At 45.7% G+C, this 21,781-nt stretch overlaps 1 protein-coding gene across 1 annotated transcript in view; it reads left to right on the top strand.

The window, feature by feature from the left end:
• Positions 1-8,997, top strand: part of UPF2 (UPF2 regulator of nonsense mediated mRNA decay) — a 94,500-nt gene extending 85,503 nt beyond the window's left edge. Inside the window, exons 20-22 of the mRNA XM_069547246.1 lie at positions 2,136-2,277; positions 3,554-3,674; positions 7,720-8,997. Coding sequence (XP_069403347.1) covers positions 2,136-2,277; positions 3,554-3,674; positions 7,720-7,729 — 273 coding nt within the window. The 3' untranslated portion in view covers positions 7,730-8,997. The remainder of the gene's footprint in view (positions 1-2,135; positions 2,278-3,553; positions 3,675-7,719) is intronic.
• Positions 8,998-21,781: the final 12,784 nt, after the last annotated feature.

Here is a 21,781-nt window from a genome sequence, read left to right as displayed (position 1 = left end):
ATAGAGTACTGTTCTTTGCAGCATCGGATTTTACTTTTATCACCAGATGCATCCACAACTGAGTATTGTATCTGCTTTGGCCCAACTGCTTCATTCATTCTGGGGCTATTGCTCTTCCCCAGTAGCATATTGGACACCTTCAGACCTGGGGGACTTATCTTTTGGTGTCATATCTTTTTGGCCTTTTATACAGTTCATGAGGTTCTCAGCAGGTATACTAGGGTGGTATAACCAGGTATAACCTGGGTATAATGTGGCATAACCAGGTTTGCCATTCCCTCCTCCAATGGATCACGTTTTGTCAGAACTCTGCTATGACCTGTCAATCTTGGGTGGCCCTGCCTGGCTTGGCTCACAGCTTTGAGTTATGCAAGCCCCTTCACCACAACAAGGCAGTGATCCATTAAGGGGGATGATCAACTTATACAACAATAAATAATCAATTTTCTTCATTCATCCCTCTGTTACCTGAGGCACATATGAAAAATTCACAATACCTGTGTCAGTTTGCACACCCTTTTGATCTTTTCAGAATGTGTAGGCATAAAATTAAAACCTACCTTCAGAAACTTTTGAGCTTTGAAAAGTAAATTCGTTTCAGTAGTCCTGAATTCTAAATTCTATGGGTCAAAGTAAGACTACGTGTCTGTATTTTAACAGACATATTTTTGGTTCAAAGTAGATAGATTATATACTGTGTAACCCATACAACTTCAGAATGAGGAGTGAAGTCTTTCTTAAAATGTGAAATTTTGTTTAAGGAAACATTTTTATTGAACTTTATTTTTAAAATGTTAGCAAACATGAGAGCTCAGAGTACTTGGTTATTAAGTAAAGTTTCAACTCATAAACATTATTTGGAATTTTGGAATATGTTCAGTTTTAGGAATATTATTTGAAGAAACATCACTGTTATTTTGTGGTCTGAATAAAAAGTATATTTTGTTCTGATTTTTTATTTCTTTATTTGACTTTTGGGAGTTGGTTCTTCTGGTGCAACGGTTTTTCTAGAAATGTGAAATGCGTAGCCTTATAGGAATCTTTAGTTCTTAAGTGAAAGATCTCTTTGTGCACCAAATTTGTGCCCAGAAATAACTTTCTTCTGTAGTCAGTAGGAAAAGAAAAATTTGTACCAGTGAAGTAAGTAGTTGAAAAGAAAGGAAAATCCTGTTGATAATTTCTTTCTAGATTCAGATGTCTATGAATTAGAATAATGAACTGAAAGAAAATGTCTTATTAAAGCAAAAGTTTTAATGTAATAGAGCCATTATGTAATGTTTTAAAGAATTTTTAGTTTTAAACAAATGCAAAAGATAGTTATTTTGGTTTAATAGTTGTTAACAATCCTGAACCAGAAACATCCTGCTAAAAACAAAACATTCCATAGATAAGAATTATTCCCCCATAACTAATTGTTCAGTTGCTAAACTCTTTCTCTTTTCCAGCATCACAGCTATCTTTAGACTGTGAAGGCTTGATAATCCTAAAGGTGGATTAGATTTGTTCTGTATAGTCCAGAGAGTAGAAATGAAAAGGGTGCAGATTACAGGTTGCTGTTTAAGACCCTTTCTGACAATTAGCCATATGTAACAGGGTCTGCACAGTGGAAAATGATCCCCTGTTCTTAGATGTGTTGCTTCAAAACAGGGTGAAGGAAAGAGGAGTGTCTGCTTTCTATGGACGTTGAACTTGATGGCCTTCCACTTCTGATCCAACCCTGATGAGTTTATCTCTTAAGTAGAGTAACACTATTGTCTGTGTATGTTTTGAGATGGTACTATCTTTATTGACTTATTAGGAAAGGAAAAATTAATTTTCTAACCTCATTTAGCTCTACTTATTTGGGCTTCCCAGGTGGCTCAGTGGTAAAGAATCTGCCTGCCTGTACAGGAGACACAAGAGACTTGTGGGTTCAGTCCCTGTGTTGGGAAAGATCCCCTGGAGTAGGAAATGGCAACCCACTCCAGTATTCTTGCCTGGGAAATCCCATGGACAGAGGAGCCTGGCAGGCTGCAGTCCTTGGGGTCACAGCGAGCTGGGAGTGACTGAGAACGAATGCATGCACTGATTTATTTGAAATCTTTGTTTCTTGATTTTCTCAAGCCATTTGTGGTTTCTTTACTTTTTTTTCTCAGTTTAAGATCCTTAATGTACCCATGTCTTCCCAACTTGCTGCAAATCATTGGAACCAGCAACAAGCAGAACAAGAAGAGAGGATGAGAATGAAAAAGCTCACACTAGATATCAATGAACGGCAAGAACAAGAAGATTATCAAGGTATCAGATCATTTCCAGGACAGAAGTGGAAAATTGTGATGCCTTTTGGGTTTTTAAAATATAGAACATCAGAGCTATTATTCTGCTCCTTTTCATGTCATATTTGTTTATATTTAGCCTGAGAAGTTGATTGTTTTTTATATTCCTTTCTGTCTTTATTTTTCTTTAACTTATTTATAAAATAACACTAATGTAATTTTTATCATATTTTGCTTCCCTTATAATTCAGTTAGATTCCATACTGTAAGAGCTGGATTGCAGGTGAGATAGTACCAAGTTTTAATTGCCTTGTGTTACCAGTCAACTGTGAGCAAATTATTATTCAGCAAATATCATCTCTTGTCTGCTTGGGAATCCTGGTCTTGAGGACCCTCTTCCTTCCAGATTTGAGGGTATCAAGTTAGGATTCCAGTTTTATGCAGACATACTCAGCACACTTGGATTAGCTAAACTCTACATATGGAGTCCACAGACACCTTAAAAGGCTCTCGGAGCTATAACATGGCTTTTATATAGTGTTATACTCACATACTGCTTTTTGTGCAAGAGATTGTTGTATAAATAAATATTTGATTTTCTATCTTTAAATCCCACTTTTAGAATCTTCTCTTTTGGTTGATGCCAATTTTTAAAAAATAATCATGTTTATTTATTTATTTGGTCATGACTAAAGGCATGCAGGATCTTAGTTCCCTGATTGGGTATCGAACCCATGTCCCCCCTGCAGTGGAAGCATGGAGTCCTAGCCACTGGACCACCAGGGAATTCCCAATACTCAGTGTTCTTAATAATAAAATAATGGTAGCTAACACTCAGTAGAAGTGCTTATTATGGCCAGATGCTTATGTACTTGATCATAGCTTTTAATCCTCATAATAATTCCATGAGATAAATTTTATATTTAGGGAAACTGAGCCAAAAGCCCCATAGCTAGTATGTGGCAGAGCTAGGATCTAATCTAATATTGCTTAGCTCCAAACACCATGCTCTCAGCTATTGTACTCTACTGCTTCTTATGCTGTTTCACTGCCTCACAAGGCACACAGTTGTGGCCCCATTGCCTGTAAGGGAGCATGGTGTTATATGGTACACAAGAGCATATCTCCTCTCTTGATTGCTCTTCTGGTACTTCTCAATTATTTTAGTCCATATAATGGTGATTTTTCTTTAGTTAGCTACCTGACAGAACTAATAAATTTGATCTCCCTTTATTTGCTTATTGGGAGAAGTACATTTACCAATGTTAATGCCTTTTCTGTTTCGCTCCTAACTACAGAGATGCTACAGTCTCTTGCCCAACGCCCAGCTCCAGCAAACACCAATCGGGAGCGGCGGCCTCGTTACCAACACCCAAAGGGAGCGCCTAATGCGGATCTAATCTTTAAGACTGGTGGGAGGTATGACGATCTCGCTTGTTTCTGCCTTAACTAGTTCTTTTTCATGGTGTCTGTGTGAGTAAGTTAGATAGTTCTGGATTATACCTAATGATAAAGGCCCAAGGATTAGCACAATAGAAAAGTCTTTGAGTTGCAGATATTTGAGGGAAAAAAAAAAAAACCTGTTTATAAAATAGTTACCTTTTTTTTGTTTGTTTTATAAAATCTTGATTTTAGTCATACCAGTAATGGTTTTCATTTTCTTTGACTTTTTTGGATTTTTAAAAGTTTTCTCTTTGGCATTTACAGAGAGGACTAGTTACTGATTAATTGGAGAGAAGTCACAGGCTTTTTGTTAGAATTTCTTAAGCCAGTGTTAAGTAATCATAATGTTTATAAAAACCTAAAACCTGTTGTTAGACTTTGAGGCATGCAGATTGAGTTTTTGGGGGGGGGTATTTTGTTTGTTTTTAAATTATAAAATATCCTGCTGAGACCCATGCCGGTTCTTCTTAAACTTGAGTTGCCTGATGTGAAATAACTGAAACTGTAAGGTATTTCACATAGAAGATATTCCCTAATAAGACCTCACTCATCTTGTTTTTAAGGAACAAAATTGTTGAAAGTTTAGCCAGGATCTGATCTGAAGACCCCTCCCCATCGATTTTGTTCTCTCTCTTGTGTTTGGGTTATTATCAAAAGTGGCATAGGCTTCGCTGCTCTGACAGGTCTGCCTCGGGGTATTAGTGTTTAGACTGAGGCTGTCAGAGCCGTCAGATATCAACGTGTTGTTGGGAGTAGGCGAGCAGGTGTAGGAGAGAGGTGCTGGGGTTGCAGAAATGGTCCACTGCTGGAGTAGTAGCACTGTAGAAAATGCAGATGTTCATCCTGTGTCTTTACTCACTAAGAATATTTGTGTTCCTGCTAATGTTTTACTTTGAACTATATGCCCAGGCCCTGATAGCTCAGTTGGTACAGAATCCACCTGCAGTGCAGGAGACCCCAGTTCAATTCCTGGGTCAGGAAGATCCGCTGGAGAAGGGATAGGCTACCCATTCCAATATTCTTGGGCTTCTCTTGTGGCTCAGCTGGTAAATAAACTGCCTGCAGTGTGGGAGACCTGGGTTTGATCCCTGGGTTGGGAAGATCCCCTGGAGAAGGGAAAGGCTACCCACTCCAGTATTCTGGCCTGGAGAATTCCATGGACTGTACAGAGTAGGACGTGACTGAGTGACTGTCACTTCGCATATGCTCAGACAACTCTAATTTCAAAGTTCAGGAAATTGGTTTGTCACTGAGTTCTCACATCCTTCAGGGTTACTCATGGTTTATGGGATAAAGTCCCAGCTCCTCACTTGATAACACGACCCTGGATGATAGGGTGCACTCTGTTTACTGGCTTTCTCTCCTACTGTTCTTTGCCCTCCTCCCCACCCAGCTGGCCTCTTAGTTCTCCTAGTTTTGCCTCTCTCTGTTTGGAACCCTCTTGGGCTCTTCCTCTGGATAACTCTTGCTTCTCCATCTGGTCTCACCTTGATACTCAGAAGTCTCACTTTGGTGCCCTGAGTCACAGTGCTTCCCCAAACTTTACAGTGCTTCATCACCTGCCAGCCTGTCTCCGTCCCCCAGAAAATTGAGGACCCAGGGAGCCTTGTCTTGCTTTCCGTTTTGTCTCCTACACAGCTTTTGGTGCCTAGCATGTAGTAGATCCCCAGTAAATGTTTGTTGAATGGACAGAGAAACTTCAAAAAAAAAACCAATCTGTGTTTAATCTTTTAATAAACTTTCTTCCTATGTTATGCTACCCAGCACTCATTCCCTTTGGTGTTCCTGATTTTGTGAGACTCCAATTCTTCAGCTACTTCCTTTACCTATTTTAAATCTCTTCCTAAAATACTGATTTGGAAAATAAAATCCTAACTTGTACAGTGCTCTTTAAAATGACCCTCTGTAAAGTCTCATGGTATTGTGGTATTTTTAAAGCCAGAGCTCTCAAAATGCAGGTATGGATGAATATTGGGGAGGAACAAACAAATGCATAAAAATGAGTTTCTGAGCCTTTCAAGTACCATGTGTTTTTTGCTGTTTTTTAAACTTAAATTTAAGTGAAGTGTAGCCATGTGGAAGAACATTAGCTGATGGGGTAGTGTCTTTTGGTGGTTTGGCTCCTCTTTATTTTCTTCTGTTTTTAATGCTGGGCCAGACTCATTGGGAAGCTGTTTATCTAGAGCCATGATCCTTGGCTACCTGGTGCTGAATTCCTATAGGAGGAAGCAGAAGAAATTCTGTGAGGTCTAAAGAACTGTTTTCAGTTGACTCCTAACTTGGCTAGTATTCTTTTAAAAGTTATTAATAGTGTTGACATTGTATGGCAGATGAAGGGAAACGGGAAACCTGGTTATTAAAGCAGTTTTAAGTTTTTCTTATCCCTAGATTTTGATAAGGCTCTCAGACATTAATTGTAATGATTTTTATATTTTCTAATCATGATTGAAATAGGCTGTAAGTTAAAATTTCAGCCCTTCTCCCTGGGTATTAATGTTCTAACAAAGTATAAGCGTTTTGCTTATAATGAATTAAAATGGCAATAGCACTCTTAAGTAATACAGTTACCCAGGTGTTCTGTAAGGCAGGACAGGGTTGCTTTCCACTCTGCTAGTGTTGAAAAAACTGTGAAACTCAGCATCATGGGAAAGATTGAGGGCAGGAGGAAAAGGGGGCACCAGAAGATGAGATGGTCGGATGGCATCACTGACTTCAGTGGACATGAGTTTGAGCAAACTCGAGGAGATAGTGAAGGACAGGAAAGCCTGGCGTGTTGCAGTCCATGGGGTTGCAGAGAGTCAGACATGACTTAGCAACTGAACAATAGCATCTTTGGCAAATGTCAGTACTAACACAGTTTACACTCTGTAAATTCGTGTGGATTATACCGTTGCTCCTCAAACTTTAAAATACACATTTTAACCATCTTGACTGTCATTAAACTGCTGGTTCTCATTAGTTTCTAACAAGTTGTCAGGTGATGTCAAAGCTGCTGGAGTGTGGACCACTCTCAGAGTGATTATATATAGTGAGAGATTATATGGCAAGTGTGTCTCACTTATCAAAGACTGTGAATACTTTTCCTTTATTCACTGCATTTGTCTAAAATATTCTGTTTTAGACCATTGCTTTGTCTTGACATCAAGAGAGAGACTGTTTCTTTCTCTCAGGGAGTATTCCTGTTACTGACCTTTTTCCATTCTGTTCAGTTTTGTACAACTTGCAGATGTATCCAGCTGAAAATAGACTTTTCCTTATTTGCATTTTAGTCTTAGGAAGTTTCTTGCTAATGCAGCTGGCCTTGTGTAGGCAACCTGTGTTAATTTGCTAGAGCTGCCAAAAGACAGCATAGTACATGGTGTGATTCATACAACAGAACTCCCATCTCACACTCTGGAGGCCGGAATCCAAGGTCAAGTCATGGTCGCTTCTTTCTGAGGGCTGAGAGGGACAGTCTGCTCCCAGCTCCCTGCTGGCTCCTGGTGGTTTGCCAATAGCCCCTGGCACTCCTGGCTTCCACAGCACCTTCTGATCCCTGCCTTCCTCTTCATGTGGGGCTCTCCTCAGGTGTGTGTCTGTCCAGGTGTCCTCCTATTATGAGGACACAGTCATACTGGATTAGGGGCTCATTGGATTCCAGTCTGGCCTCCTCTTAACTAATTACATCTGCAGTGACCCTTTCTCCAAATAAGGTTGCATTCTGAGGTTCAGAGGTTAGACTTCAGCACATAAATTTGAGGGTTACGCAGTTCAGCTGTGACACAAACCGTGAGTTTTCAGCATCTTAGAAAGTAGTTATAGGAAAGCTGACGGGCCCACCCTCCCCATCACTGTCAGAATTGCCCCGTTTAGTGCCCTCTGCCCCCTCTTGTTTCTTCAGTAGGAATCTGTACCCTCTTTAAAAAAACACTGACTTCTCTGCAGTCATTGAACAGTGGCTGGTGGTGCTCAAGGGGCATTTTCTTGCTGGAGGGGCATCCTCAGTCCTGGTTCTTTAACATTGCCCTGTTTGTGCCTCTAGGAGACGTTGATCCAGCAGCACGTGTCATTTCATTAGGTCCTGTATCTGATGTTGTGGATAGTGGAGTCCTCCAGCAATTGAATGAGAGCAGTGGACACATCTCAGCATGTCGGTCTAGAGAGTTGTGAATCTAAACCTGGGACAGGCTGGGGCCATGAGGCAGAAACAGCAGCCTCTGCCAACACCGGAACAAGCCGACGCTTCCAGACAAGGCGGAAAAGGCCTTTTGTAATGGAAATCACGTGAGGGTTCATCTTCTCTTGAGAATGGCAGTCAAGAAATGAGGTGGTTGACTTGACTCCTGAGCAGTTACACCAGGAAGAGCGTCAGTGAGATGACTGAGCCGGAGAAGAGACGGTTGTAATGGTAATGGTATGGGGGAAATGAACTTGAGTTTAAACTTGATTTGAGTTTCAGTGTCTCTGAATTGAACATCCTATGTTGAAAGAAGATACATTTGGGGGCTCCAGAACTACAGTAGAAAAGTGTAGAGCAAGCAGTGAAATCTAGTGAAAACTTACATGCAGGACAGCAAAATGATGAAAGATATCCAGGTACCAGATAATCCACCAGGAAGGCTTTTGTTTAGGAATCTCTTTCATGAGGAACAAGGGATGGGGGAGAAAAATCAGTTTTATCCATCAGAGTCAGTAATACAACATTGCCTGTTAGGGTAAAGGGAAAATGTGAAGACGATTAGTACACACAGCATGAACCCAGATGGCTTAGGGGAGTCTGACACCAGCCTCAGAACAGGGATAGGCGAGCCCATTGTAAGTATCATTGAAAACAAACAGCGTGCCAGGCAGACACCACAGAAGATGGACGAAGGACAGCGAGAAGAGGATCCGGAGATTTTGTTGACCTTCATGGGTTTACAGCCTCTGTCTCTAAACAAAGTATGGAAACAGTAGAGCTTTTATTTTGCTTTTGTTTTTGTTTTGTTTTGTTTTTCCCCCACTACATAGAAATGAGAGTTCTTAGTCTGTTTCTGGCCAATCTGTTAATTTATTAGGATAGTTGTCTTTCGTTTGCTTTCCAGTAGGCATAGTGAATTTAGTTGAAGAGCAAGCACATCTGTAAGCTACAACTTGATTACATCTTTTTTTCTAGCTGTTTTGCATTTTTTCTTTCACCATATTTTAGTTTCTGCATGTAGAATTAAATAAGAAACAAAACTGTAAAGTTGTAACATTTCACATGGAAATGCTGCCCGATCTTCACCAGCTTCAGAAATCTGACCTTTGCCGATGCTGCAATAAAGTGTTGTAATTTCGATTTGGTGTGGTTGTGTTTTATTTAGTTTGGGTTTTGGAAACCTATTAAATGGGTAAGTCAGTATCTTCCACGGGTATCTTTGTTCTTCATAGTCTTAGAGATGATTTTGTTTGCATTTCACTTGTATCGTTGCTTTCATTTTAGCATCTGTTATTTGCATTGTTTTCTTGGGTGCCTGAGTCAGCTTACCTTGGGGTCAGTACAGAAAGTAGGCCGTGGAATCCGATTGAATAAACATGTTTTGAAGAGGCTTGAACCAGTTACAATGGAAAATGCTGGCACAGCACCATCTGGTCTGGGTGGTGTTTCTGTTGTTACCTGAGGGTGTGCAGGGTTGATAAACGCCGCTGTAAGACGGGCAGCTCAGAAGGGAATCGTGAGAACCATTGTTTTGAGTTTCTTTCAGGTGTTGATTCCAAGGTTGACTGAGACAATCCAGAAGGTGGGACTGTAGTCAATCACTCTTGCCAAAATTCAACTGAGAGTCATTCATATTTGAAAAGAAAAAGACAATAAAGTTTCAAAACTCAATTCTCTCAACACTGTTTCCCAGCCCTCATTGCCATCTTACTTGCCGGCCCCACTTGGCACAGCATCCATCCCTGGACCAGTGATCAGCGGTCAAGGGGGCCAGTTCTGTGAAACCACTGGCTTTGCAGGCAGGAGCATTAAGAATTACCTGAACAAGGCCACTTCCTACACTCATCCATAACTGGGGTTCACTCAGATTTTAAACGTGAAGCTTTTCCACATAGCTACACGTTTATTTCTAAAGTTTGGCTTTTAAAGAACTCCAAATGTTTTATCTATACAAATCTCATTAAAACATCTCTCGCTCTGTGTGGCCGGCACTGGAGTAGCTGCGCTAGCTCTGTCTAGTGCTCTTCCCTTAGGCTTGTTTTGAATAAAGACAAAGTGGAGGTGGAGTCAGTTTAAAAATACTTTGCATGCTATAAGTAAAATCACGTTTTGGCATTCTTATTGTGATGCTTTTTTAAACCTTTGGAAAGTACAAAGGACAGTCAGCCATCTTCTGTTATCTCAGTAAGTGCTGCTTTCTGGAGGAGTAACTTTGAAAATTGTTGGGTTATTACTCAGATGTTTTGTTTCCTTGGAGGAGGTTTTAGTTTTATAGTTATTGGGGAAAGCATTTCAGGTTCTGCTGAGTATGTGCATGTATGTCTACAAGCGCTCTTTTTTCTTTTTAACCTTTTCTTTGGTTTCCTATGTGACACTGGACAGTCAGTCTGATTGGATTTATGGATTTAAACATTTTGATGAATACTTTGCGACCATGGAAAGGGAAGGATTGATTGACCCCATTCTGTTTACCAGGCACTGGGGATACAGAGGTAGGGGGGAAAAATCCCTGCTCCCATGGGACTGATACTCCAGTAAGGGAGAAATGTGACAATTCTGTGAAGTTAGGTGACCATATGTGTAAACTGCTTATGCAGTGCGTGGCATGTAGGAAGGGTCCCCTTGATGGCACTGTTGCTATGAATCCTTGTTCTCTCCTTACTGCCTGGCTTGGTTACTTTCAAGATGTAGTTCAAGCTTCGTCTCCTCTAGGACACTTTGCTGTTCCCTCATCCCTCATTTGATTTAGATGCTGTCCTTCCCTTGTAGCTCAGTTGGTTAAGAATCTGCCTGCAATGCAGGAGACCCGACTTCAATCCCTGGGTTGGGAAGATCCCCTGGAGAAGCAAATGGCAACCCACTCCAGTATGGAGAAGCCCATGGACAGAGGAGCCTGGTGGGCTACAGTCCATGGGGTCACGAAAGTCGGATACAACTTAGCAACTAAACCACCACCTTGAGCTTTCATCAAAGGTGCTGCCCACCTGCCCCCAGGTGGGGATGAGATTAATTGCAGGGTGGTGCTTAGCAGGTGTTCTGCAAGAGTTACACGGAACTCCTATCTATAGGAGCACCAGGCTGCACTAGGGGACCCTAGAAGGTGCTCATCACATGCTCCCCTTGGACGCTGAGAAATCTGAGGGAACTTGCTTTACCCCAGGAAGCGTATCTGGCTATATTCTCAACCACCTGTCCTGCCATTTCCACAGCAGGACTTTTGCACTTGACCCAAATGCCACTGAACCCCAGGCTGGGTATGTGATGGGTTCTCATCTGCTTGACCAGGTGAACTCAGGAATTGGACACAAGTCCCACTAGTCTCCCATTTCCCAGTTCACTCTGACTCTGGATGCTGGCCTGAAGACTTTGGGGCCAGCACTCGCAGGGCATTTCTCGTTTGGACTGACAAGCAAATTGTCAATCTAGTTCCATGCATTGTTTGCTTTGTAATCTAGGAGGTGAGCAGGGGGACTTCATATGTCCCCTGAGATCTGTGTGCACCTATACACACTTGCCACTAAGGAGCCCTCAGGCCTGGAACATTTTCTCACTAGTGGCCCAGAGGCCTGAAACACCTATTCCCAAAGAGGATGTGGAGGTGCCAGGCAGACACCCTCAGTAACTCATTAGATGTTTATTGAGCACCAACTCCTGTGCTTCCTACTTGTATGAACTTGGATGGTCATTGACCTCTAAACTTCAGTCTGTAGACAGTTTACTAGGGTTGTCTGAGGAATTAACAAGATAATGGACTTGAGGGTCTTAACAAAGATTGATACATAGGAAGTGCACAATAAAGGTTTACCAGTGGTGGTAGTAATATTAACACTAGAGCTTCTGTGTGCTACGCACATCGTATGTAGTTAGATTCAAAGTTGGCCAAGCTTGGCCCTTGAGTTCGTAGACCCTTCAAGTGTGCAGAGAATCCTGCGTTCAGACCTGGGTGGCTGAAAATCACACAGAACTTCCAACAAGCTCCACTTTATTACCCACAGAAAAATGTTCCTGAACTGCTGTGGGAATGCCACCTTTCAGTGAAACAGGCCTGGACCACATCCCGTTACCTTGTCAGAGAGAAACAATATCTGTCTCCCCAGAGTTCACTGGCCACTTGATTTCAGGCATAAACCTTTCTATTTTCTTAATTGTTTTCTCTATATATCTCTTGCCAGTAACAGGGTTGAATATTAAGAAGAAACACACAAGGTCCTAGTTCCTCTGACTCCAGAAGTAGCACAGGTGGCTTCGGGGTCTTCCAGCATCCCAGAAAAGCATGGGCTTTTGTCTGAAATGCACCCTTTCACCCAGAACAGATATGGATGAGGGTCAGATTGACAAGATTTAGCCCCCTTGAGGCTGGTGGGATTTTTGCCAGGCTTCCTCGAGGGGGCATGGAGAAGGGGAAGAAGCGGGTGGAGCAGATCATGCAGCAGAGTTGAGAAGAGGAGGCAGGTTGTCTTCAGCTTCATCAGATCTCTGCCCGCCCCACTCCCGCCTGGGTGCAGCACAGGGCGCATGGTGCTATGACTTCTGTGTAGGGGGGCCATTGACTTAACTCTGAGCCCAGGAGGGATTGTGAGGTATGACCCTAGTCCTCCGGTAATTGATAATCTGTTCCAAGCCACTCATGAATGTGCAGCCTCTTCCTTGATTCCAGCAAGGCAGGGGCACTGGCTGGGATTGCACACCTGCCGTTCCTTGGGTAAGTTTCTCAGCCGAAGCTTCACTGATGTCGCCTGTGAAATGAGAATCAAATAGTGGGTTTTTCAGGGTGATGGAGAGTGGAGAGCATTCACTCCGCACCTGCCATGTGCTAGGCTAAGGTCCTGGCGACACAGCAAATCCTGCTTCTGTGGAGCTTCTGTTCTTGAAGGAAGAGCACACAGGAACAAAAAGAAGAATATCAAAATGAGAGAAGCTGAGATGGGTACTGCGATGCCGAAAGCCCCATTCTGGGACGGGCTTAGCTGCAGGTGAGGTAGGGGGCCTTTGGGGGCCCACATGCAAGGGCTGCTCGGAGCAGGAGCAGGAAGGCCTGGTGTCCTTAGCCTGAGTCAGGACATCACGGGCCAGTCCAGCTGTCATCAAGCCTGCCCTGCCCACTTGCTGCTTGGCTGCTGGTCCCCAGAGTGCTCCCTCATGAACACTGCACTCTAACCGCCTTCTCAGGCTCTGCTCCCCTGAGACCCAGACTGCAGCCCATGTGCTCTGGGGGTGAGGCGCCGTGGTCTGTGGCCCCTTGAGCTCAATTCCGTGAGTGACAAGGATCAGCCCCTGGAAGATGGGGAAGGACATTCCAAACGAGAGATTGGAGTTGGGGGTATGATCATGGCCTGCTTGAGGAATGGAGGGAAGAACCAGTGAGAGGTGGGCACAGAGAGGAGTCGAGCCAGAGCGGGGGTGTGGTGTGGTTGACTCAGTCCGACTTCATGGGATCATCCAGCTGCTGAGTGGAGGTCAGATTGTAGGGGCTGGAGTAGAACTGGGGAGAGCTGGAGGCAGGAAATGGGAAGAGCCTGGCTGAGAAACGATGGGGTGATGGTGGGAAGGGGACAGATTTCCTAGGTAAGAGGGGAAAGGGCTGGCTTAGGAGGGGTCGATGTAGAAAAGGGTGGGATGAAGGCAGTGTGGGGTCCTGGGCTGTGCAGTTGGGTGGGCGGGGCATGCAGAGACAGATGGAGAGTGCAGACAGTCCCCAGGTGCTGTTCATGTAGGGGTGCTGCCCAGAGGCCCCCACGGCCCCGTTCAAGGGTTTGCATACTCTGGCTCCACGCCTGCTGGGGAAAAGGGCCACTGCCAAATGGCTCTGGTTTCTGGAGTTGCCTAGCCTGCAGGTGGGCAGGCCAGGGTCTGGGCCTGAGAGCTGAGGCCATGATGTGGCCCTGGGCAGGGGCATGGGGCCCCTGCTCCAGAGTGCTGCCCCACTGTGCACGTGGAGCTCAGGCCTGCTGTGAGGAGCAGGCCCTGGCAGTGTGGAGCCAGGAGACGCTCCCACTGGACCGTGTGCAGACTGGGGAGACGGGCTGACTGTAAATGGATCTCTCTGTTGTGCCTGACCTGATTTTCCCTTCCTTTTAATTTGACTTTTGTTTGTTTGCTTTGCATTGTTTCTGAGAGACCCTGGAGACAGACCTGAGACAGCCCGCACTGGGCTGCACATCCGGATCAGGCCAGGGCCTTCTGGCCTCAGCCTGCCCTTGGCCCTCCCAGAGGCCCAGGCCTCCCTCTGCAAACCCCTGGCTTCCTACAGTCACAGAACCAGGCAGACCACACCCACCAGGGCCTCTCTTCCCCTCCTCTTCACCGCCTGCTGCAGCAGGAACCTGCTAGAGCCACTGGCCCACACGGCCCCCTCAAGAGAAAGCCTGAGGAAGTGCTGGAGTGTGAGAGAGATCTGTGTATTTAGGTCCCTAGAGCCGGCAGCCTCTGACTTTGGTATCCTGCCCCTTGCGTGGTCCACCCAGGTTTCTGCACCGGCTCCCGGGTGCTCTGTTCCTGCTGCTGTGATCTGCAGACAAGCACGGAGGGCCAGTGCCTGACAGTCGACCACCCCAGCGTTACTGCGGGAAGGAAATCAAAAACAACTGCAAAATCTCTAATCGTGCTTTACTTTAAAAAACTTTTTATCTCGAAATAGTTACAGACTCACCAGAGACTGCAAAAATAGTCGAGTTCTGCAAACCCTTTGTCCAGCTTCCCCCAGCGGTGACGTCTTATATGACGACAGTAAACATCAAAACCAGGAAACTGACATTGGTTGAACATTGGTAACTAGACTCTAGGCCCCATTAAGTTTCCACAGCTTTACATGTGCGTGTACCTGTGTTTCCACAGAATGGATTGCATGGGTAGATTTGCCACCCTCAAGGTACGGAAATGTTCTGTCACCACAAAGGAAATCCTTCCTGGCATTCTACTCCTTGACCCCTGATGGAGCAGTTCTTCAGAGGAACAGAACGAAGGATAAACAGATGTATGTTTTCTTCTATTGTATTTATAGGAATATTGAGGAATATTATAGGAATAGGCAATTATGGAATTATGCAGGCTGAAATGTCTCACAGTCTTCCATCTGCAAACTGGGGAAGCTTAAAAGTCAATTCTACAGTTCAACACAAGTCTGAAGGCCTGAGACCCAGAGGCGCTCACAGTCCAAGATCAAGGGCCCTCTAGTTGGGGGCCGATGGTGTGAGTCCACTCTGAGTCTGAAGAGAACCAAGAGCACCCTTGTTTGAGAGCAGGGCAAGACGGACGTCCCAGCTCGAGCAGAGTGAGCAGGTACCCCTTCCTCCACCTTCTTTTTCTTTTCACGTTTTTGATCTCCTGGTGGATGCCCACACACACTGGGAGGGGCGTTTTCTCTACTCAGTCTACTGATTCAAATGCTCATGTCTTCTGCAGACACCCTCATGGACACACCCAGAAATAGTGTCTCATCAACAACCTGCACATCTCTTAGCCCAGTCAAGTTGACACGTAAAATTTGTCATCGTACCTGGAAACAACTAACCTGGTTTCTTCTATAGAGTTTTGTCATTTTGAGAGTGTTATGTAAATGAAACTGCACAGTATAGATCAATGATGGATTTATGATGCCCTTGAGATTCCACTGAAGCCAATGCATATGGTTCCTTCTTATGGATGAGTGGTAACCCTGTTGGGTGGATGTCCCTGAGTTGAAGCATGCACCCACTGAAAGACATTTGTTTGAGGCTATTCTGAATAAAACTGTTGTAAATATTTTGGTGCAAGTTGTTTTTTTTTTTTTTTTAATTTTGGTAAAATATACATAAAATTTACCATTGTAACCATTTTCAAGTGTACAGTTTAGTGTGTGTACAGGTTTCTGTACGCATGTAAGTTTTCAGTTCTCTGGGACAAATACCTAAGAGTAGAGCTGCTGAGTCCTGTGCCTAGTACATGCTTAGTTTCTTAAGAAGCAGCTGCCCATCTGTGCTCTAGAGTGACTGCACCACTGTCCATCCCCACCAGCAATGTGGGGAGACCCAGTTTCTTCGCACTGTTGCCAGCATTTGGTCTTATCACTGCTTTTTTTTTTTTTATTTTAGCTGCCATAGTCCGTGTGTACTGGTGTCTCCTTGTTATGATTTGCATTTCCCTAACGGCTAATGATATTAAGCATCTTTTTGTGTGGTTGTCATTCACATATCCTCTTTGGTGAAATGTCTATTCGTGTCTTCCTCCTTTCTAATTTAATTAAAAGCAGGGTCTGCTTTTGTGTGTTGTTTTTGAGTTTTGAGAATTCTTTCAGTTCTTTTAGAGATTCTAGATATAAGTCAGATATGTGGTTTTCAAATGATTTTCCCCAATCTGTAGCACGTCTTTCATCCTTTTAATGGCATCTTTTGCTCAGCAAAAGTTTCAAATTTTGATGAAGTCCAACTTATCTTTTTTGGTGATAACTCTACTTTTTGCCTAGCCCTAGATCTCAAAGGTTTTCTGTTGTTCTTCTTTCCTAAAAGTCTAATAGTGGTACATTTTCCATTTAGGTCCATGATCTACTTTGAATTAACTTTGATATAAGATATGAGGTTTAAGGGTTTTTTTTTTTCTTTTTTGCCCATGGATGATCAGTTGCTCCTATGCCATTTGTTGGAGAGGCTGTCGTTCTCCACTGGGTAAGTTTTACACCTTTGTCAAACCAACAACAACCGCAGAACCTACCATGTGGGTCTCTTTCTGGTTTCTCTGGTCTATTCCACTGACCTCTGGGTCTGTCGCTTCACTAATACTGCACTGTTCTACTGTAGCTCTATGGTGAGTCTTGATGTCAGGAAGAGTGAGTCTTCCCACTTTATTCTTTGTTAAACTTGTCAGCTGATTTAGTTCCTTTGCCTTTGCATATAAAATTTGGAATAAGCTTGTCTCTGTCTACAAAGTATCTTGCTGGGATTTCCATAGAAATTGTGTTATTATTTTCGAGCTGTCATGGATTGAATGGTTTTTGTAATCTTACTTTCAGATTGTTCATCACTAATTTCTAGAGGTGCAGCTGAGTTTTCCACACTAGTCTGGTATCCTGTGATGCTGCTCAACCCAATCAGTTCTGGTAGTTGTTTCTAGTAATGGATTCATGTCGTCTGCAAATACAGTTTGACTTCTTGCTTTCCAATCTGGATGACTTTTCTTTTTCCTACCTGATTGCATTGGCTAGAATCGCCAGTACAGTAACCAGTAGAAGTGGTGGGAGTAGACATCCTTGCCTTGCTCTTGATCTTCGGAGAATCATTCTGTTTTTAACCATGTAATATAAGAACTACAGAGAGCACCATATACTGACCCAATACCAGGGTCCTGAGAAGGGGGAAGGGATGGGTGAAGGCAACTGAAGCTGCTTCCCAACAAGATGGGTTGGGAGGAAAACAAGCTCACCGAGGTTAGGAAATCTATGAATTTGTCCTGACATCCCAGTGTGGGAACTGACAGCTGAAGAGGACAGACTCAGCATTGCTGATGATATTGCAAGCTCAGCTGTCCTTCCCTGACAAGGTCGACCTCCTCTTCCTCCCCACCATACCCATGAATGAGACAGACGGACAGCCTGTAGGGGTCCTCTGCCCCACAGTGATGCCCCATAACTCCAGAGTTGGGGTTTGGAGCGGGGCAGGCAAACTGAGAGGCTCCTGAAAGGCAGGACCAGGCATGTGAAACTCTTGCCCCAGGATGCCTGGGGCAGCTGCCATCAATGAGGATCCTGTGAACCTTCCTCCCCTGTTAGGAACCTGTCCTCTATTGATCCATTCACTTATTTAATGCATTTGTCTGATACCTGCTTGGTGCAAGGCTTCTTTTGAGACACAATGTGGGATGAAATAGACTAACAAGGTCCTTACTCACCAGACAACTGTAGTTTACAACACAGGGATGCATCTCAAATGCTTATAACTTAGGAACAATGTGAGCCCTAGAGAGTGGCTAGAGAGGCATAAGCCAAGTGCTGCAGTGGTTCTGAGAAAGGAAATAGCACGTGTGTGCGTGTCTGTGTAGGGGTGTATGTGAGGGGGTGTTGTTAGGCCAGGTGGGATGGGGGCTGTGAGCAGTGGTGGGGGCTGTAGGCAGGCTGAACCCTAAATGATGTAAAAGGTTTTAACTGACGACTACTGGCAGGAGCTTTGCAGACACCGTGGCTCTCAAACTCTCACGAGCATGACTCACGCGAGGTCTTGTTCAAGTGCAGATTTTCATTCCGTGTGTCTGGGGAAAGACCTGAGAGTTCTGACAAGCTCTCAGGTGGGGCAGATGCGGAGGTCGGAGAGTCACCCTGAGTAGCAGGAGTGCAGAGATTGCCTAATGTGATTTGGCTGCAGAACAGTGGAGAAGGAGGAGAGCAGAACGGGAGAAGGAGGTGGGGGCCAGATTCCAAGCAGAGGAGTTTGAACTGTATTTGGCAAGCAGTGCACAACCTCTGAAGGTATTTGGGTCATGCCATGAGCCAAGCTGGACGTTAGGAAGATTAGCCTGGAAATTACTCAATGGAGAGACAGAACAGGCAAAACTAAAAGGATATCCATCCATGTGTCCACCCATCCATCCATCTATCCACACATCTGTGCACCTACCTAACATCTATCCGCCATCCACCAGCATTTGTTAGACACATATTATGCTCCAGAGCCTGGGGAAGGATGGAGAAGCCCCAATTCCCCCACCCCCACCCCAGCTTAGGGATCCCAGAACCCAGAGGGATTGAAAGATCTACACTTAAAGAAGTCTGGAAGCAGAAACTCACTGCCAGAGGTGACATCAGAGACAGAGCTCCTGTGAGAACTTCTGGACAGACGAGGGTTTCCTACTGGGGTTCCAGCCATCTTACTGACTCCAGGATGGCAGAGGCAGAAGGGCCTGTCTGCCTGGGCTGCCATAACCAAGTTTCACAGACATTTATTTCTCACAGTGCTGGAGGCTGGAAGTCCAAGGTCAAAGTGTCGGCAGGGAGACTTCCCTGGTGGCTAAGGTTCCATGCTCCCAATGCAGGGGGCTGGGTTCCATCCCTGGTCGGGTAACCAGATCTCATATGCCCCAACTAAGAGTTTGCATGCCACAACTAAAGATCCTGCATGCCTCAACAAAGATTGGAGATCGTGAGTGGCACAACTAAGACCTGGTGCAGCCAAGTAAATTGATAAATAAATAATAACAATACAGTGTTGGCAGAGCTAGACCCTGGCGAGGCCTCCCTCCTTGGCTTGCAGCTCGCTGCCATCTCACGGACTGTCCTCTGTACACTGGTGGGAGTGAGAAGGATGCTATGGTGTCTCTTCCTCTTCTTCCAGGGACCCCAGCACTAATCACCTCATTTAACCTTGGTCACCTCCTAAAAGGCCCTGTCTTCAAATATGGGTTGTTTGGCGCTTCAACACATGAATTTGGACAGACATACATCTAAGAAACCCTCTAGTCCAGCCCTGTGACTTTACTGGTGAAGACTTGGAGGCTCAGAGACATTAGGGAATTTGCTGAAGGTCGCACAGCTGGCTGGCAGCACATCCAGAACAGGAAATCAGGCCCATCATCTCCCAAATGTGCTGGGAAAAGGACAGTGTCTTCTAGCTGTTGAGGCTTGTGCTGAGGCCTGCAGCGGCGTGCCCTCCAGTACCAGCCCTGTGTTTATGTGAGAGACAGGGCCAGAGGGGAATAGCCCACCCTGAAACCAGAAGGATTTAGCTGAGACCTCACAAAGGCTTCCTGTCCCTGCCAAGTATGACCAGTGGTGGTTATGGGGCTTCTTCCTCTGAAAACGGCAGAAAGCTGGCCAAAGAGGCAGGGGAGGGACTTTACAACTGCTTCAAGCTCCTCCTAGACTTAGGATTCTCTGATGACAATTAAAGACCTACTCAACTGAAACCACTTGAATCCAGAAGTCCTGCCAGGAGGAAATAAGTCACCAAAAAAAATCACCCCATGCATACCTTTGGCCCAGCAGCTCGACCTTGAGGGTGAGGGCAGGGCCTGGGCCCTCACAGGGCTGTTTACCTTGGTTAGGCAATGCAGATAAGTGGCCTTGTTTGTGTTTGCAGATGGGGTCAACGTTTGGGTGGGCAAGGTCAGTCTGGAGCAGTGGGCAGCCAGCCTTAGGTCAGGGGCTGTGGTGGGGCCTGAGGAGGGAAGGAGCAGCTGCAGCCCAGCCCAGAGGCCCGTCTCCACGCCCTCCTCCCCTCCCTGTCCACCCTCTGCTCTCCCAGGCTGCCCTGTCTCTGCAGTCTCTGCACGCTCCCCATCCCTCCACAACCCACCCCTGACAACAAAGTTCTGTACTGATCCTCTCCCAGAAGAATTTTTCTTTTTGAGAAAATGTTTTCATTGAAAATTGAATTCAGGCAATCCTTTTCAGACCCACACATGCCATTTTTAGGAAATTAGGAGATCCTGAGACCCGCCCTGTTGGGTCATAAAGAGTGTTTGCCTTTCTGAGCGCTGTCCCTCCTGATTTGTGGTGGGAGAACACACTCCAGAGAGGCCTGCCCTCAGTCCAGTGTTTTCTGGCTCCGTGTAATAAAGGCATCACCCCTTGGGAGGGGGTCAGGAAGAACACCTATGGTGGAGGTGGGGATGGGGAGGATGGGAGTGCTGTCTTTCGCTGAGGACCCTACTTGCCCCCAAGCCTGTGCGGCCGCAGCTAATCTAAGTCACATTCTCCCTGTAAAGAGATTCTGAAAGAGTTCTAGAACACACACACCTCTTGGAACTGTGACTGCTCTGGGAGAGAGCTATGCTCCATGGGGTCCCATGCTCCACCCCACCTCATGACTTCCGTGGACCTGCTGGCCAGTGGAGGAACCACCCAGTCTGGTGGGGCTTGCTCAGTTTATTTTGGCCATGCCCACCCTTGGTGGAGAAGGGGAGTGGAGGGAGGGAGAATCACGCCCAGTGATGGCGGGACCCAGGATTTGGTTTAGTCCTGGCTTCCAACACTTGGCTCCACTGTCTGCAGAGGCAGCCCCTGGTGGAGACTGTTGATTTGGGAAGTGTGGTCAGTGGGCACAGAGCCTTCTCAGCCCCTGGTTTACTGAAGAAATGAGTGCATGTGAGACCAGAGTGGCCTCTGTGGACGGAGGAAGGCCCTGCTTCCTGCTGACGTGGCAGAATCTGTACCCATCCTGGAACACTCCTTTACCTGGGATCCCGGTGCCCCCTGAGCAGGGTGTGACCTCACCTGGGTGCTCAGGTTCCGCCCTGCAAGGATGGAGGTTGTAACCCCTTCTCATGACCTCTTCTAAGCCCTCCATTTACCAGTACGTCTTCCTACATCCACCAGCTGGGGACAGGATGTTGGATGGTGCCCCAGGCCCGGCTGATCGACCTCAGACATGGGGACGCTGCCTCACCGGCCTGGGGGTCCCTGGAGCATCTTCCTCCCACCCACAGGGCGCTGGCTGTGGAGTCAGCCAGTATCAGAGGACGGGTTTTTGGTCCAGTGTCACCTGGTCACGTGCTGGCTCTGTGACCTTGGCCTTGGCCTCTCTAACTTTCAGCTTCCTCGTCCTTCAGTGGAGATGGTGAAGGAACGACTGCACAGGTCTGTCACGAGAAGAAATTAAGGTGACCCACGCCCAGCCCTGAACGTGATGCCTGGCCCAGAAACGCCAAAACCTGGGTGCTCCCACCGGTTATGGGTCATGAGCACGCTCACCCGTGGTGCCCACTGCTGACTCGGCAGTGAAGACAGTGAGTCCCCACATAGACGTGAAGGGACCAGCCTCACCCCGAGCAGCACAGTCTCACCTCCCAGGAGTCTCCCAGGCTCTAAACAATAAACTGAGCTCGCATAATCAGACTCTGCTTCCTACCCCCATCACAAACTCAGGCTAGGGATGTCAGGGAGACCCCCTGCCATCCCAGCAGGCCCCAAATCATCCTCAGTTGAAAGGGCTTCTGGGGTCCCAGAGATGCATGGGGCAGGCTG

This window comes from Ovis canadensis, chromosome 13 (assembly GCF_042477335.2).
Source record: "Ovis canadensis isolate MfBH-ARS-UI-01 breed Bighorn chromosome 13, ARS-UI_OviCan_v2, whole genome shotgun sequence".
Taxonomy (NCBI): Eukaryota; Metazoa; Chordata; class Mammalia; order Artiodactyla; family Bovidae; genus Ovis; species Ovis canadensis.
This window is presented reverse-complemented; position numbering and strand designations above follow the sequence as displayed.